The sequence below is a fragment of the Phaenicophaeus curvirostris genome, chromosome 5, assembly GCF_032191515.1.
Source record: "Phaenicophaeus curvirostris isolate KB17595 chromosome 5, BPBGC_Pcur_1.0, whole genome shotgun sequence".
Classification (NCBI taxonomy): Eukaryota; Metazoa; Chordata; class Aves; order Cuculiformes; family Cuculidae; genus Phaenicophaeus; species Phaenicophaeus curvirostris.
This window is the reverse complement of record NC_091396.1, coordinates 26,866,366-26,885,027: the sequence shown is the minus strand read 5'-3', so window position 1 is coordinate 26,885,027 and position 18,662 is coordinate 26,866,366. Positions and strand designations below refer to the sequence as shown.

Sequence of the window (18,662 nt, the reverse complement as noted above, 5' to 3'; positions counted from 1 at the left end):
AAAAGGGACTCTGAGAGCTCTCACTGTTACGTACAAGTGGGATTTCAGCTGTAATATAGGTCCAATAGACCTTATTGACACATACCTAAGGGAGTATGAGATGCAGTCATTGAAGCTGATAACAACGCATTTACCTGCTGTTGACTGATTCTGTAAATACTATTAATTCCAATAATACATTATATGAAAGAGGCATTTTGTCATCAGTAAGCATGTAGTTATTAGTAAAAAGAGAACAAAGCAATAACCTTACTTGATTTTTGCTGCTTCTTCTCTGTTACATCAACTTCCAAGCAGCAAAGTTCACGACACTATAAAAAACAGACAACAAGAATATAAGATCTCCCAGCCTCATTGCGGGGAGCTGTGAATCACTCAGCTTTGCATGTCTTCTTCCTTAAAGTGCCTAATTCCCTGGGGTTTCTGGGCTTTTGCCTAGTAGTTGCTGACTAAGGAAAAGCTTAGGAGGGAGTTGTAGAGCATCCTTGGTGAAAATGATACTTGACTGGCTGCAGTAAGAAGAAAACATGGAGGAAGAAAATGAGAAAAATTTTCAGGAAAATAACATAGATATAAAGGTTTAAACTGGGAAAAGTATAAATGAAAGATATGTTACTGAGTGATTGAGAGTGGATAGTAGAAAGAGTTTTCTGAAGAAACATTGCTATTAATATCTTAGGACTTTTTTACGGCACTCATTCTTCATTGACATAATGTAATTACAACAGGTCAATATTTGGTGCTGAGCTTACCAACCAGGCACGGCCCATCTCCCAGGAAAGGAAAGGGCTGGGTAGGTTATCAGTAAATAGCTTCAGAGTCTTTTTACCACTGTGCTTTGATAGACAGCCGTATGGTTTTTAATGAGTACTGGTACAAGAGGAAAGCTCTGGGGGGGAGTGTGTTAAATTATAGGACAAATGGGAAATGGGAATATCACCAATGGATAGGACAATAAAACAGCCCATTCTCCAAAGTATCTCACACAGCAAAGGGGGAAGAAAAAGAAACTACTGGACTACAGGTTATCTTATAGCTCACAGCTTCCCTAGCACCACCTTTCCCCCCCGCCGCCCCCCCCCCCCCCCCCGCCTTCCCTTTTATAATAAGGAAATACTTGTAGAAAATATTTTGGGAAAAAGACACATACCACCAGGACTCCATTAGTAGCAATGGCTTCATAAGGACCGGAACTGGGAAACAAAATGAGAAACATGGATTTTTTAGATAAAATAAATTACCACTCATCATTGCCCAGGGTGTTGTCCTTTCTCCCCCTTTAGAAGAATGATGGCCAGAGGGACCACAGCAGCTATGCAACAAGCTCCTTTCTTCGCTTACTTGGACTGTGCACTCTCAAAGGGAACTTGCCTCTGTACCAAAGCTGAGCAGTGTGTATCATTGCTACTTTTTTGCAGTGCAGTCTCATATTGTCTTTGTGTCGGGCAGAAAGACAACAGAATTATTAGGATGAAAACAGTGCTGCAAGGGAAAATCAAACGTTTTGGAGATAAAGTGGATACCTAGCCTGAACAGTTCAGAATCTGGCATCTGTCTAGTGTATAAGCTGGAACAGGCATGCAAAGATTGACACATATATGCACATACAACCTCATGCACACACACTCAGAAAGCCTTTCAAAATGTCCCCAGATAGACAAATCCAGCCTTGTGGATAGGAGAGACAATGCTGGGAGGAATATATTTGAAAGCAACAAAACTACAGCACAAGTTGACTGGAAGGCTCAGACAGATGTTTCACACCAACAGAGACAGAAGTAAAAATGTGGGAAAAGTCAAACTTCTTTGCAGAAATCACACAAAGTATGAGTTCTAATGCTGTTTCTATGTTTTAGAATTTAATGATTTTTTCATATTTTAAAGAATCTGTGTACCACTTACGCGGGCTCCAATTTGAATTCAACCTCTAGCTCCTCTTTGGCCTGAAAACAAGTACAAGAAGTTAGATGAAGTTGCTATATAGGGCTTTCTCCTTTGTCTAAACCCATGTATCTGCTATGCAGTATTGAAGTAATTGGTGGCAATGTGCAGCCTGTGATAAATATTTTGACTGGCAAGTCTGAAAAAACATCTCAAACCAGTTTAATGATTCCTTCCTCAACAAATTACCTCTACAAGGTATCATCAAAACAACCTGTACTTTTATCTCTTAGTACGAAGGTGCTCCAGAAAGCCAATCTGCAACTTGCTTCATGTGAATGCTACCTTTTTGTCCTGTCTATTACTGGCACTATTGTGCCATGTCTTACTGTCCTTGCTATTATCTTGGAAGTTAAAGATATTTTACACCCATCACTTTAACATAATAAAAAGATACTGGTGTTACTGAATGATTCAGAATTACAGTTGTGCAACCCCCTGTAAGGCAGTGTTGATATATATAATCTAGTTGTGAATGACCTAGTTTGGGCACCAGAAGCAATCTGCCCATGGTTGCAGGAGTTTGCATGTGGGATATTTCACTGATCTCATACATAAATCTTAAAGGGAATCAAGACTCTTTTTCCCCTTTTATAGATGGGAAACTGAGAAACAGTAAACCAATCATTCAGAGCTCCAAAACCACACTAATTCTGGCAGAAGAATCAGCAGGCTCAGCCCTAGAGGGGTCACTGCAGTGCACTGTAGAGGACAGGAGCAACTTCAGCTTTGCCTTTGAGGTGAAAGGAGATACAATCAAAGGGACAGGGAGTAGTGACTATGAAGAAAAATAAATAAATAAATATTACCAATTATTCACCCTGCAAGACCTGTGCGGCCTTGGTGTCACTTCAGGTTAGCTCAGTCAGATCCCTCCCCTACCTACCAGATTGTTTCAGCCTTAAAAATACTGGGAGGAGGGGCTCAGACTCTCAAATTCATATTTTTACCACCTTTTTTGTGTTTGTATTTTGAATGGCAATTCATGTAGCCATTATTGGAAGAAGTCATTCATGGTGGATTCAGAAAGCTCACTCCAAGATTTTGAAAATGTTGTGTAACTCCACTGGTTTCTTAGTTGCTTTATTTTACCTCCCCTACCTGATCTACATAATGGAATCACATAGCTGCTGAACCAGTGACAAAATGGAACAACAGTACCTAAGTTAAGTCCCACAAAATAAACCAACGATAACTTTGCCAAGGCTATCAATTAATACTGACTTCCAGCACTCAAGCAGCTATAGTGGAGAGGGACTGCTTCATGGACGATCCCACAGAGAAGAGATGCAACATGCATTGCCAGAAACATGGGAGTAGGATAAAGTGATGCAATACATAGACCAAGAAGCAGAAGTACATTAAAATTTATAGTTCAGGCCCAAAAACTCAGGTAAGTACCCCCTCTACACTCCCTCTTGCCAGATCTTGAAGGCACTGACCTCATAGGTCTCACCTTTGGGCTGGGCTTAAAATACAGGAGCACTGTTTCTTCAATTGGAAGTTTAGCAATATCAAAGAGTGCACAGAGGAGATGGTCATCTGGAGTAGAAAAATCCTCATCATATACTGTCAGTTCCAGCACATTCTGAAAAAAGAGAGAGAAGGGTGTTTATTGTTTCTACATCCCGGACACCAACAGCTCCAGGGAAAAAAAAGTGTTGGGGACATGCTTGGGAAGAAAAAGTGGAGAAATTAAGTATCATCCTCCTTCGGAAAAAACATACAGTAAATCAAATATTCATTCTTCTCCTGTTCCATATTATTGCTGTAACATGAGTAACATACTGGCTATACCTACATGACAGCTTAGTTAACTCACAGATTCTGTATCCACCTTGCATTGATTCCTAAGAGTCTCTAGTTGCCCTAAAACTTCAATACCAAGCTTGGTTTCTGGCCCTTATAAACAGCACCATTGAATAGCCACAGGAATTCAGTAATTTCTGCTGTTAAACAATTTTAACAGTCCATTATTATGTGCCATCTATTAAATAATTTCTGGGCACAGTTCGGGAGACAAGGAAGACCCACCATACACAAAAACTTCAGGCTTCAATTGGACGTCTTTGGCTCCTTACCTTGACTTGACTCTGGATCCTGAAATAGAAGGTTTCATTCCACACTGGATTGTTGGAGTTTCTCACAGTTTTGGTTCGGGACTTTTCACATGTTGCAGTCGGCATCCACAATGTCACATAGCAGTCAGCCTGGCTTACTGGGTAGGGAAAGAGACAAAACAATTGTTGATGTGGCAAAGTCAGTGGTGCTCGACAACACATTCAAGGATACTACATGGTACAAGCATCGAGTATGAGTCATTTAAATGCAGAAAAGCCTCAAGTAATGTAATTTTTTTCAAGATATCCTTCTGAGAGGGAAAAAGCACAGACCATAAGATGAGGTGGTTTTTCTTTTTCCTGGTGTGAGTTACAGACAACAGTGATGTTGTGTATAATGTAAGCCAAGAATTTCCTCTTCTAGTCATCCACTTTCTTCAGTTTCTCAATCAACGAGTTTTCCTGTGCTCATGCATGCATGCACACACACACTAACCCTCAGCTGTTCTCTGATGAGAGGGGCCTGGGAGCCTCTTCTACCTTCTGAGAACGATTGCAAAAGGAGTCCATCTCTGCACCACCTTCAGCAATTTTCTTAGTGAGGGTTTGTGAAAGCAGCTGTAGAACTACTGCAGAAGCTCCTTCCAGAAGAAGCTCGTTGAATTAGATATTGCCATCTCCAGGAAGAGGTCTTTGATCTTTCCCTGACCAAATCAAACCAAGACACTAATGACTCAAATAATCATGATTTCCAGAGATTATTTTTCACTTCAGATGTTTTGGTTACATATTATAGCCCTTTGCCTTCTGCTCTTCTTGTATTCATGCCTACTTTGCATTTAGGTCTGCTAGACATACCCAAGCCTTTACCATTCCTGTGGGTACGGATAACCGATAAGTGGCATTAAGAGCCTAACTAATAAACAATGCAGAGACACTGCAGGACACAGATGACGCACATCATAGCAGACTGCCAAGAGACTCACTTAAAAACAGTGAAAACATTAGCTGCTCATACTAAATGTCTCTCCAGTAAGGGCAGGTCTAGTCAGCCTGGCCAGTCTGGCTGCCTTACACATTTTGCCTTGCGTAGGTGTATCGGTATCTTTCTGAAGGAGGAGGAAAGCATCTCATTTATGCCTTTTCTTTGCAAAGGATGTTGCTTTTCTTTGTTTCTCTTATAAATCAAGTTGATTTAAGACCTAGATTTAAGGCTACCCTCCTTCTGTCTTAAGACACTCCTTTTAATTGCCTGCTTTGTCAAATTCCAGCTTTCAGTATATACATTTCCAGGAAGCATTTTTGTCTTGGACTGAGCATTTTGCAAAAATCTCAGCTGGCAGTTTTTCTTTTCCAAGGGTGAGACAGAAGAAACACAATAACAGTTTTCTTGTTAAAAGAAGAAATTCTTAATAATTGCATTGCTAGGTAACACCCCTTTTACACCTGGCTACAGAGCAGAAGAAACAAGCTAATTCTAGAGCAGTACTGCACCTGAGCCAAGCTGTATCATTCGGGCAGTGCCAGACTAAGGATGTCCCAAACCAGAGTTTGCATTGGGAATATAGTGTTTAATAACACTTACTAGACTTTTTGGTCGATGAATAATTTCTTTTTGAACAGATACATTTTAAGATCCATGCATTCCCATGACAATGAGTTCCACAGATTATCTGCATATTGCTTTTATTTGTTTTGAATTTCCTATTTGATGATTTTGTTGGATGCTCCTTTATTGTCACATTGTGAAAAATTAATTATTATTCACCTTCTCCTTCCTAGTCCTTTTGGTACAGCCAGCTTCCTAGTCCTCCTCGATAATTTCCCTTCCACTCTTAAAGCCTGTAAACTGTTTAGTCCCTCTGGATGTAAATCAGTTACAGATAAGCCATCAGAGTGGGTGTCATTCTGCAGCTTCTTCTGTTACTCTGTTTCGTCAAGTCTCAGAGGTTTTTGCAGTGAATCCACTGAACATACCCACCTCAGAGAACTGTATTTTCTTTTTGTTTGGTTGTTTTTCTTTGTTGTTTTGTTTGTTTGTTTGTGTTGACTTGGGAAATTCTAAGCAGACAATAATTTCAAAGCTGCAAAAATAGGCATTCAAATATGTTTGGAGTTTGCAGAACTAATGATATTGATTTTTAAAATGGTTTTAGATCAATTCTGTATGACTATTTCATGACTTTAGGTTTACCATTGGAGAACGAGTGTTGGCTGTTTGGCTGGCATAGTACTCTGATCTATTGATGTGATTTGTCATTCTTGTATCTTAACGATACTTTGAGATACAAAGCATATCAAATGATCCTTAATTATACGGGCATATGCAGGCAAACCAGTCAGCTGTGTATTTAATGTCAAATATTGCTTCCGTTCTGCTTGCACAATTATCTTCCTACAACCTAGTTATTTGTGATTTTGTCTTGCCACCTGACATGCAGAAAATCTGAGATGAGTCCTTGGTGAAACCTTTCTGTGTTATTGCATCATCATATATGTGTCACAGCCATGGACCAGGAGGGAGGCACAGGTGCAGAGAGCGTGACCCAATGATATGAGCTAAGATACAGCTAGCATATCTCTCATTCAGGCCTGTGACACAGGGAAGACCTTCTTTGGGTGAAATGCCTCTCCTCACTGCACATGTGGATAATCCCTGCCTTTAACTAAACAATGTTATTTTTCTTTCCTGCTCATTCACTTCCTACCACTTCTCTGCCACATGATTCACACACTTGCACAACTGCAAGGCTGCTGCACAAGTGTTAAAAGGGACAAGGCATCTAGCTCTCAGTCAACACCTTTTTTGACAGGGTAATCAATAGTGGCATTAGCCCCGTGGTAATGATTTTAGAAAGTTTTTCCTGCTTGTTCATTTCACCTGTGTTAGAACTAAGGCCGGGGAGGAGGGGTGGAGTGGGTGGTGGGGGGCAGGGGTGGCAAGCAAGGGAGTAACATTAAATGAAACAGGAGCAAGCAGCAAGGACTGACCTGGTTTATAACAGTTAGTTGACATAAACACTGAGTTATTTCACAAACACCTGGAAAATTTTGCTTTACGACTATAAAAGAAACTTGTTGCCTGTACTGAGATACCACTAAGAATTGAGATACTTACAAGTGTCCGCTCGCTGGACATTTCTCATCCGGATGATCCTTACAGTCAGCAGGAAGCAGGGAGATGATTCTATCTGGAGAAGAACAGTACAAACCAGAGCATGAATAAGCCTTTAGTAGAAAAAAAAGTATCAAATAGGAAAACTAATTAAGTGCTACAAAACACTAATGCATTCTGTAAAAATTGTGTCAACAACCTCACTATTCTGCAGATTAAAATCTGCAACAATACAACATAAAAATGCGATGTAAGAATGGCTATACTGCTCAGAGCAGTGAGCTCAATGCCCTGCATATGATTGCTGTCCAAGTGAATGTGAAGAAGGTAGATAAATACAGAGTGGTATCTTCCGTAGCAGTTCTCCAAGCCTGCAATAATTTGAAAATTACAGACTTTCTAAGCCAGATTATGGCTTCTCCATATTTCATATAAGCTTCTGCTATTAAAGAAGCCTTGTTTAACATTTTATACATTTCACTGTCTTTTTCCTTCTACCCCAGGAGTCTTGAAAGCTCATTATTGCAGAAAAGAGAGGGATAAATCAATGTCAACTGATACTGGCTGTGAGCTGCTTGCAACCCTCCTTGCTCTCAAAACACACAGTTTATGTCTATAAAATAGGTACAATAAGTCTCCTGAACAGACTAAATATAATAGTGAGCACCATGATGGAGCTGTCAAAATACTAGTATTCTTACTCAAATTACATTTAATTCTCTTAGTAAACACCTGTAAGGACCCATCACATTGAAAAGGGCACAGTGGATAAAATCTATTGTCACTGTCTCTCAAAGGATAAATGGGAAGTACTGCTCTCAGAGAGGTAGTTTTCCTCTCTGCTTCAAAAACACAGATTTCTCTTTTTTCCCCCTTTACAATCACACCAGAAAAACAATAACATTCATCTGAATTTTTGTATCTCACAACTATGAGATAACCCAATGATTGAGAATTGCTTCCAGAGGATTTGGAAGTAATGAATTAGGTATGGGATGCATTTGGTGAAAAAAACCCACAAACCCTCTCAAAAAAATCCCTGAAGATTGAAAGTGCATAACATCCTTTGGGCTCCTTGAACGTCTCAGACATAATCTTGTATAAAAATAGTTTCTCCAGATTTGTGACTGCGGGCACCTCTTTCTGTTTGTTATTAGAGGATAATGTGATTTCCTTCTTCTAAGGCAGGCGATTTCCTGCTGGCTCATTCCATAAAGCTGTCTCTGGCTCCATCGTATCTGCAAGAGGCTACTCTGACAAGGCCAATAAATAAATCAGCATTTCCTGTGGCTGTGACACATGGTTATTTCCTCACACTCCTAGAAACATTTCCACTTGCATAACTGCTAGCAGCAGAGCTCTCCAAATAATTCTTTTTGACAATTGCTATTTTTATCAACAGATTTCCTCTCATTTAGGAGCATCTTTCTATTTCTATAGCACTTCGGAGACTTCCTAGAATGACTGTAAACAAGCAGACAAAGTAGATGTTAGGGCAGATAATGAGAGACTGGAAGAACCTCACTTAAAACTACATGTGTATTGTTGCCTATATTTTTTTACGAGAACAGAGCAGAAAGGACCTTATTTTCAGATGAGAAGACAATTAGGTCTCCTTTGTCACAGGGTACATATTCAATGCACGTCTTCTTTCTTTTCTCCTCAAAATGCCCTCTTCTTTCTCCGAACACATCATATTATGTTAAAGTGTTTTTGCTAAGAGGAACCCTAAAACTCTTTAAAAGTATTCCTGCTTTCACTCCTTTCATATATTTGTCAAGAATTCCTTGTTTTCTTTCTTTTTCAGTACATCTTCATGAATTTCACCATCGGCAACCCATCCATCTTCTATTACAAGTGTTCTCAAAGGGGAAAAAGTGTAACGGAAGCTGCAAAATTTGCAAACAACAACTGATGGAGGGGTATGTCCTCAGAGCTACCCCATGCAAGGACAATGGTTCACACCATAGCCATATTAATACAGTTCTCCACCCAGTTAATTAACTCTTCTCAGCTGGATAATTAGCAAAGGTGAATCACCACACTCACATGTTAGGAATGAGCTTGGGCACCTCAGCATATGCCCTAGAAGGCAGAAACTCGTTGTTCAGTAGGATCTGCATAAGCACGGGGCAATTCTTGCAGCTGTTTATCTTTGTAGATTACGCAAGGAACTGCCAGCTCGTGGGTCAGCTCCAGGTACACTTTGCCAGGCAAATGGCATTGCTTGAGCGAGAACAGGCAGATTCAACACTTGCAAAGCAGTTTGAGATTCTTAGGTAAGAGGTGTTAAGGAAGAGTAGTGGGTTGGGGCTTTTTTAATGATTATTAAGCTGTTTCTGCCATCTGATTACTTGTCCCCCTGTTCCCATGTAGTAACAGTGTTTTAGTCAAATTTCCCCATCTGGCATGGGGAAATCAGTTCTCAGAGATGTAGGTTTTACAACAAGACTCACAGAATTTTCACCAAAAAAAATTCAGTGGCTTCATGGAAGTTAAGAGTAATTGGAAGTTGCACTGAGGGATAGGCAGATGCAGCCAGCTGAGAAAGAGACAGCAGCCAGGTGTTAGCCATCCTCTGCCCAGTGGCCAGTTGGCACACATAGTAGCTCCCTGGCAGCCCCAGCACCTGCCAGTGGGTGTGGCAAAGACAACAGAAGGAGCAGAAATCACCCAGTGGTCCGGCCTTGCTAGTTCCACTGTTCCCAGGAGGATCTGCTATTTTAATTCCAGTAATACATTAAACAAAAGGAATTTATTTATATACCGACTGTGACGACCATAACATGATGTACTAGGGTCTAGTTATATAAACAAAGAAAATACCAGCTAGGCATGTATAGAGCAAAGGATAGCTCTGTTATTATGTTTACTTAAAATTGATTATGACTTCTTTTACAAAAAAAAGGGCTGCTGCTGTCATCATGTTCTGCCTACAAGAAGTTTATACCACAGCCCTCAGTCGTTGAAGACCCTAGGCAGAGTCCTTTCCTGGGGCTAGCAAGGACATATTACAACAAACTTTTAATGCTGTGGCATTATAGCGTTGCTTTTGACAAAATCAGGACTGACGTAGTCATTCTGTGACTATTTTATTGATTGTTGGTCTACTGGTTTGTCTTCAGTTTGCTGCTTCCCAAATTGTGCTCATGTGTAGTTCATGCATACATGTGTATAGCAGAGCTGCAAGCAATATAGCACATTGCAATGCCAGTGCATGAGCAGGGTTTGCACTGCTAGTTTCTCTGTACTCCCAAGGAAATGAAACACTACTAGGACTTTCGCTCCATCAAATGTAGATCAGACCTCATATTCTCATCTTTTTCTAATTTTACACTGCTTCCCACAGAAAAAGTTAACATGCTATGAAACTTGGCGCCAAGTTACTATGTTGACAGAAGTAAAGGATTCCTCTGTTGTGTAAATTATTCCAACTTTCTCCCACCCATACTCGTAAGAATTCAAAACCAGAAAATCCTCTGTTGTGATTCCTTGGGATTCCAGGCTGTCTGCATTTCTGGGAGATTTGTGCATTATATGTCTATCCCAGCCCTCTTTATATTCACACTTATATTCAGATGTAGGTATGCATGGTATGTATCTGTCCTGAGAAGCACTTCTGTAAATTACTCCACTAGATCAGCTGTATAATAGTACATCCTGTCACATCACAAGTGGCTGTGGAGTTCCGAAATGACAGTTCTCTCTAATAACACAAGAGTCCATGAGCCCAGATGCTGGTTATTTTTCCTTATGTTTTTAACTTGCTTTTCTCTCAGTACTCTTCTTCTGCTTCTAGGCTTCTTCATCTCAGACTCTTACAGGCTAGGCTATTGCTAGCAGCACCTTCCCAACTTGAGGTATCAATGGTACTGGCATCTGGGACTCTACCATGCCTACTGTAGACTGCTTCAGTCTCACCATTTCACAATAGTACAGTCAAAAGTGTGCTATGTCAATGCATGTTTTGGTTTCCAATGTCAGCTCCCTGTTTTAGCATAAATGTTTAATTAGTTAGCAGAAGATGGTAACTACTTTCCCAAAACAGAGAGCAGTTATCCAGCAACACTGATCCAGAGAGATGATTCTCAGTCTTAATTATTGCCTCTTTATATTGGTATTTATTCCAAAATGATCATAAACTAAGGGAAAAACAATGCAGAGATCCAAATTAATCTTCAGTGTGTGTGATGAAAACTATATCATCACCAAAAAGCAGCTTTCCTCTAAGTAGATGCTTCCATCTGGGTTTGTGAGGAGGTAGCTCTATCATGCTGAATGAAGAAGTGTGATGAAGAAATGGAGAAACTTAAGTGTCACAGATGCTGGTACTATTGTCTATTTCAGCATGATCACGCTGTGTGCTATTTCATAAGCAATCCTGAAAAGATCAGATGGAATTTTAAAAAACCTCAAGGACAATCAATTTACTCTTTCAGTAATGGAAAAAAGGCCATTTCTATGGTCCAAGCTGAAAAAAATCTGTTATCTATGAAAACCATGAAAAAAAGCTTCCTCTCCATCCACATATTTTTCCTGCAGTCACCCAATAATCATGCCTCTATCCATTTCTATGTAATCTACTGGAACAGCAGCCTTTCCTGGCAAAGATAGCTTCCCTTCTTTGACAAAGGTCCTCCTGCATTCCTGGCCCAGAGAAGCATTCTGCTGTGATGATGTCACTCACAGGATGTCACCAGGGCACTCCTTTCTTCATCTCCAGGTGCTAGTTTAACTAGATTGTAGCCAGGGACCAATTCAAAAGAACGAAAATATTTTGCTGTTGATTACCTTCTGGAGCTGGTGATGTGTGAAGAAGTGCCTATCTTGAGCTGTCTGAGAATCAGGTCTCCTTGGAGAATGTGCATCTTCAAGTCTTTTACAGTTGTAACTGGGATGCTCCAGGCTGTGAATAACCTTCAGACAAGCTGTGCCCCAGCCTGTTGGAGTCTGTTTCTCACTGCTGTGGGATACGCCAGGGTCCTCACTGTGGCATGCAACCTGGGCTAAGTGCTGCGTTAGGCCATGTCTCTGAAGCTCTTCCTCATTCTTGACAAACCCAAGGCTTCAAGCCAGAAAAGCATCTGTCTAATTGTTTCCTCTCCTTTTCCTCCTCCAGGCACCAGGCCTGTGACACCTCCAGCTACAGCTGCAGGGCTGTGCAGAGGCCGAGGAGTTCTGGGGATCATTGCTGTCACTAGCTGGTTTTCAAACGTGGTGTGTTTCATGTTTTTTATTAGTAACATAACTTCTTCTAATGAGACCTACTTTTCACGAGACTTAGCAGAAGGCTTGGTTGCATATTGAAGAATTAGAAGCCCCAAGGCTGGATGGAAACATCCCTTTCATGCGTATGACCACAGTAACCTGATTTTCAGTAGGGAAAATTTATCTGTTCCCATAGGAGCACGACACGTATATGCAAGCCCACAAGAGTTGTTTCTTCCAGATGATTGCTTCCTCATATTTATATATATCATGGAACTCTGGACATTTTCCAGGAATAGGACTGTGCAGTAATCAAATCACGACCATGCAAGTGTGTAGGATACAGTGCTACTGTGTTCTTATCACAGAACAAACCCCAGTATCTATGTAACCAGATGCAAGAATAACTCAGTCCATCACCAATAAATTGTCATGAATTTTTAGAATTTTAAAAAGTGAAAAATAATCCTTCAGTGAGAGACAGAGGCAAAATCGTGGTCTTTAAGAAAGGTATGGTCCAATACACGTAAGATGATTCTTTTGATGCACTACTGTAACACCTGCCTCCCGGAAATTTCCTGAGCTTTAAATGTCCTTGACTTAGGCCTATGTTCTGAGTTGGAAAAATAAACACATCACTATGTGGAATTAAGAAATGGAGACAAGAAGTTACCTGTCATATGTACAATGAGCATACGTAATTATAACCCAGGAGTTCAAATCTTTTTGCTCTCTCTCATCATATCTCTAGGTTCCTTACACCTCATAAGGAGCAGACATTATACCAAAGTCTGATCAGTTTATTGGATTTTGGCCTGTTTTTACTACCTATGAAATTCTTTACCCTGTGCATGGATCAGAATTTTGGTATTTCCACAGGCTGTAGATACCAGACATTGTAAGCAAAATATTTGCAAGAAGAAACGTTCCAAAGACCCAAGACTGATAGAATATATCCTGAGAAAATACAGTACAATCTTTTAATGCCGTTGTTGTTGGGTTTTTTTTTAAATAAAAATCCTAAAACTGAGCAAACATGAAAGCTAAACTTTGAAAAGTGTAGGTGAAAAAGTAAAAACACTATGAATGTGGATAAGAATTTGTTTTAATCAGTCAGTGTCTAAATCATGCCAGGACTACCAGTCAACTGGTTTATCACAAAGCTCACCTGTCTGCCTGCTTAAAGTACTACTTCAGTTTCCAGGTAAAGCTCCTTTTCAGTTTCATTTTGTCTCAGTATAACTTGTATGCATGGACTATAATGCAAATTTCCATAGAATTACCTGGCTCAGAAGTAGACACTTCTTGGGACAACATTGTTATGAGTCACATTTAAGCTCCTCTAATCCTGACAGATAGGAAGCAATGGCTGTACTTACTGCACAGATAGCAAAGTAACAGAATGAGAAATAACAAAAATAAATCTGTGACTGATCTGCCAACACAAGAAATAACTCTAGCACGTTCAAGCATCACTCCTGTCACAGAATCCCCTGTTACAATTTTTTTTCTGGTGGATCATAGAATTTGTGAAAAATCAGGGCTCAATAGTCTAGAACTTCCTTATAAATTGGTATTATGGAGATTGCACTGGCAAAGCCATTACAGCATGACATACATCACTGTTATCACTGTTACTTTTATCTCTTTCAGTTGCAAGAAGCATTGTGGAACAAAAAGCTCATCAACAGATTTCTTTTACAAGTAACCAAGGGATTAAAACAGTAGATATGTTCCTAATAAAACATAAAAGAGAAATACAACAAGCAGTTCTGAGGGCATTTTCCTTGTAACCCTCAAACTGCTGCCATCATTATTTATCTACCTGAGCCTTCTCCTCTTTTGAGCAAAACAAATCCCACAGCCCTCTTTGGTTCAATTTTCTCTTGTCTGTAATACCTTGAAATCACCTTTGCCTGGTACAGTACTTTCTTGATCTTCTGCTTGTGGTTCACCACCTCCAAAAGAATTGGCGTTTGAGTCTTCACCCTGAAGAAGGAAAGAAATGGTAAGTGATAACATTAAAACAACAACAGCAGCATTATCAGGGTAGATAATTAATTCCTTCTTGCAATAACATCTGCTGAAACCTCAATTAGAACAGCTGCTGGTTACACCCAGCTGCATTACAGTGCTTAGCATAGTGAGCAAATTACCATGTGGTTCAGCACACACTGGTACAAAATCCATGCCAGGAGTACCCTTTCAACCTTTTTCAGTCAGAGAAGGGAGAGCCGTTTCAGCTGTGAGATACCCTGAAAGTGCCTCTGCATTTATTCTGTGAATAAGGAGTACTAAAACTCCATTTAAAATATGCTAGAATCTCATCTCTGAGTTTGAACCCAGAGTATAAGCACATTGCAATTGCAAGGTTTTAATTCTAACATTTAGTTTGTTTCATGAAACAGAAGTTCAAAAATGCTCCTACAAAGTAGGGTGCTCCCTTTTGAAACACTTTGTAGGAAAAAGATCTTTAAAGGACAGTAAATGTAAAAAACATTGAAAATATTCCATTTCTGTTTCCAGAGTCTTTCCTGAAGTGGGACGTCTTTGTCCTGTCGAAGACCACCCAGAAAATTGTATAGCATACTACAGCTAAAATTAAACACAAATCTTGAAATGGCCCAGAGAACGCAAAACAAAATGGAAAATTCAGAACAATGGGAATGTAGAAATAAAATTCAGTTCCCTATCCCTGTTCCTATTCTTATCCTTTTTCCAATGATAAAAAATGGGGTTGTCACATTAATACACAGTATAATTTTGCCATTGATACAAAAATATGAAGGTTTTCATAAAAGTTGCATTTAATTATGGAAGAAAAAATAGTAAGTCTGACCCTAGATTCAGACTTCTATCAGTTCATTCCTTGTTAATTTTTTCCACTTTCTCTTCTTTTTCTGTCCCCTTGCTGCACTGACTTCTCGTTTTGCCTATGAAGCAGAGATCTTTGACTCCACTGGAGTCAGGAGGATTTTCGCCACTGCTAGCCATGAAAAGAACATTTCAGCTTAAATTCTTCAGGAGGAGACATTGCTCCTGGTCCCATCAGAGAGTAAGTTTGTACAGTAGCTTGTATATTAACATGGTCACAAAGCAGGATTTTGTTTTCTGTCAAATGATGTCAAATGCAGTGAGGTTTAAGCGAACTTTTAAAGCAATTTTCTTACCTGTGATGCTTTTGAATTTGATGGCATCATGGCCTTCCCTGGATTCATGTAACAGAGTGTTTCTGGCACTTCCACAGGCAGCAGTTCCTGAGACATGTTTGCAGGATTTACTCCTGTAGGAGTCAATGACAAGTTATTTTATAAAATGACTTGAGGCCCCACCCATTTCATCTCTATAAGTAAAGGACTCCCCTCCCATTACTGAGGACAGTGAAGCATCAAGGATGACTGCTCCTGGGAAGGATCTTACGGGAATAGCACTACTGCCAAAGGGATGCGGCACCTTCCTCTGTCTGGGAACTGCTCCCAGCCTGCACTTGCCTCATGGGTCTTGCATTGATGCTGCTCTTTTACTGTGGTAAGCAGAGACCCAGGACGTCCTGCCAAGAAGAGAAGCACAGTGCACCACCACTGGAGCCTACTCCTTCAAATCCAGCTCTTCCCCACCTGTGTCATGGGGACTGCCCTGAGCTGAGATTGATGGTGACTCCTGTGGGGAGAAAACTGAGCTCTGGAAAAAGCCTCTGTTTGAAAATAACTACCAGTGACCTGCCTGGTGCAGGAACACAACCATCCACTTTGGTCAAAGCCTTGGTATAGGCAGAAGAGATCCAAACTTGCTGCCTGCAGGTAGGCACTGCCCTGTGCCATGCAGTGAACCCCTGAAAAAGGGCCACCCCCACCAGGTTACTATGTGGACCAGCAGCTCCCAACTTCTCCTGGGCTGCTCCTGTTTCTTCTTCCTGAGAGAGTAGAGCCAAGGCATGGACACAGGGCTGGGTCTTTGGTTTGTAGTAAGCAGGCAAAGTGAGTAAGGGCCATGGAGTAGCAGTACAAAATTGTAAGTGGTAGGAAGGCAGGGGAGAAGGAGATGAACATTTACAGGGTTAGCAGAAAACTTGAGGTCAATGCCTATGGCTGCAAGCATTACCCAGGAGTACCACTGCACCTGGCAGTACCTTAAATTTGACAAAAAAAGCAAGGAAATACATAATAGCTTTGCAAAGCAGATAAGAGTTATACTTTTATAAGTTTTCCAAAGAAAGGCAAATGAACTTTATACGAGAACTGCAGGAAATCCATGTCAATGTAAATGGAATATAATATCCACTGGTTTACTTTCATTAGTTTTGTTTGGTTTATTTTACAAAATTTTGTTCAAATAAAGAACATTGAATAAAAGTCCACATGAACATCTCTAGGCTTACCCAGTGGAAATTAACCATCTTCAAACACAGAAAAATAAATGTAAAACAAACTAGCAGCTCCACTAACAGTAGGCTGTGTCATAGCATCTGCATTTGCAGCATGAAAAGTAGCTCTTCCCACGCTTGAAGTACAATACCATCTTCTGGCTTCAGGTCACGGACACTCTTAGCTGAATCCTGGAGAACTACTCTTGCAGCTTAATTCAGAGAACAATCATTTATCTTTATTTTTAACCTCAACAGAAGAGAAGACCTGCCTGAGCTTGGAAGACCTGCCATGGGACACTAAAAACACTGGTATACTTGTTATCGGGGCAGGCTAACTTTCCCATGGCTGATTAGTTCAGAGTACCATTGACCTAAGTGATGATATTCACCTAGAAACCCCTTTGAGAGTGATGAATATTAAGAGATTCCCTGTCCTCAAGAAAGCCTGTGGAGAAGAGCAGGTGGATTCTGCATACAGACTTCTACAGCTGTGGAGTTGATTCCCTATTGTATGTGCACTTGGCCATCTAGAAAGATCTGTATGGCCTGCAGATAAATCAGGGTATCCTGCTCCCGCCTGAGTGACTCCACAGAGGACGCCATAAAGAAAGAAAACACTGGGGCTCTGATTAACAACTGAAGAATGTTATCTGATTTAAAAACTGAACGTACAAGGTGGATGGTCTCAATTTCTAAAATGAAAAGCAGAGGCTACAATTGGAATTATTTTGTTCCTTTACATTTCACATTCCAGTAATTTAAGGACAGATGAAGCAAAATAACCTATCTGCTTCAAAGAACTGACCACAGTTTCCCTGGCAGCAAACAGCATTACTATTATCCTTTAGTGCTTGCTAGACTTCATGCTCCATCTAATACTTAGGTTTCTTATTCAGGCTACAACGCAAGGGAGCATCAGTCATTTAACGGGTACCAGCACTACATCTGACCACAGAGACAGGCTGTGGAGAAATGGAGCTCCATGAAAAACTTTGTTCAACATGTTCAAATACAGCTTTGTGATTTCTTATGCCAGTCTTGGATTGGACCGAAACTGCTGATAGCCAGTGTTTCCCTAAACGCCTTGCAACAGGACATGGTTGCCTAGCCTTCAAAAAGACCAGGTAAAATAAGCCTGGAATTATTCTGTCAAGCTAGAAATTCTACCAGGACTGACTGTGGCTGCTTCACTGCTCTTGGACACATAAGTATTTCTGTACAAAAATCAGCATTGGAGAACAGAGTCAGATGAACATTCTGGCTCAGCTATGTCCTCTTCCTGCAGGAAAAGCAGTGTCCTAGACCACTACTTATGGAGCTAGTGAAGGAAGGTGCCATGGAGCAGGAGAGGAATCTCACAGGAGGCAGAGGCACTACTGTTCTCCGTCATCTTACCCCTGTCACAGGTAATTAATTTTAAAGCAAGTCTTTATCCAAAGAGTTTAAAAGTACTAGAATATATTTCTGTTAGGACACAATCATCATACTGGGAAAACTATAGCACTTTATATCTGCTACATATCTGCATCAGCATTTATACACATCTAGCATATAACGAGTACACAGCTCTGACACTTAAATTTATTATTTCCTAGTGAAGAGACTGGCATCACTAATGACTTTTTACAGCACTGCCTTCACAGTTAAATGCTTGTCTATTCTTTTTTCACATTACAGCTACAGATGCACTGGATAAAGTCCAGCACTTACCATACTGGTCTTAAAGCAGCCTAATTGAAGATACCTAACTGAAGTGGGGATTTATGCTCCAGTTTATTTCTCAGATTCTATGCATGTTGAAATGTACAGTCTTAAATGGTTACGTACACAGTGAGAAAGTCCTCTGTGCCTGAATTTCATAGAATCATAGAATCACTAAGGTTGGAAAAGACCCACTGGATCATTGGGTCCAACCACATTTGTCTCACTCTGGGATGTTTCCTGTACTTGGAGGAGGTTTCCCAGGGGAAAG

The 18,662-nt window shown here is 40.4% G+C and overlaps 1 protein-coding gene across 1 annotated transcript in view; it reads right to left on the bottom strand.

The window, feature by feature from the left end:
• LOC138721171 (cytosolic phospholipase A2 epsilon-like) overlaps window positions 1-15,607 on the bottom strand; it is a 30,081-nt gene extending 14,474 nt beyond the window's left edge. Inside the window, exons 1-8 of the mRNA XM_069857934.1 lie at window positions 15,495-15,607; window positions 14,224-14,313; window positions 7,120-7,192; window positions 4,023-4,159; window positions 3,398-3,529; window positions 1,903-1,943; window positions 1,151-1,193; window positions 254-311 (exon numbers count right to left, since the gene is read on the bottom strand). Coding sequence (XP_069714035.1) covers window positions 254-311; window positions 1,151-1,193; window positions 1,903-1,943; window positions 3,398-3,529; window positions 4,023-4,159; window positions 7,120-7,192; window positions 14,224-14,313; window positions 15,495-15,590 — 670 coding nt within the window. The 5' untranslated portion in view covers window positions 15,591-15,607. The remainder of the gene's footprint in view (window positions 1-253; window positions 312-1,150; window positions 1,194-1,902; window positions 1,944-3,397; window positions 3,530-4,022; window positions 4,160-7,119; window positions 7,193-14,223; window positions 14,314-15,494) is intronic.
• Window positions 15,608-18,662: the final 3,055 nt, after the last annotated feature.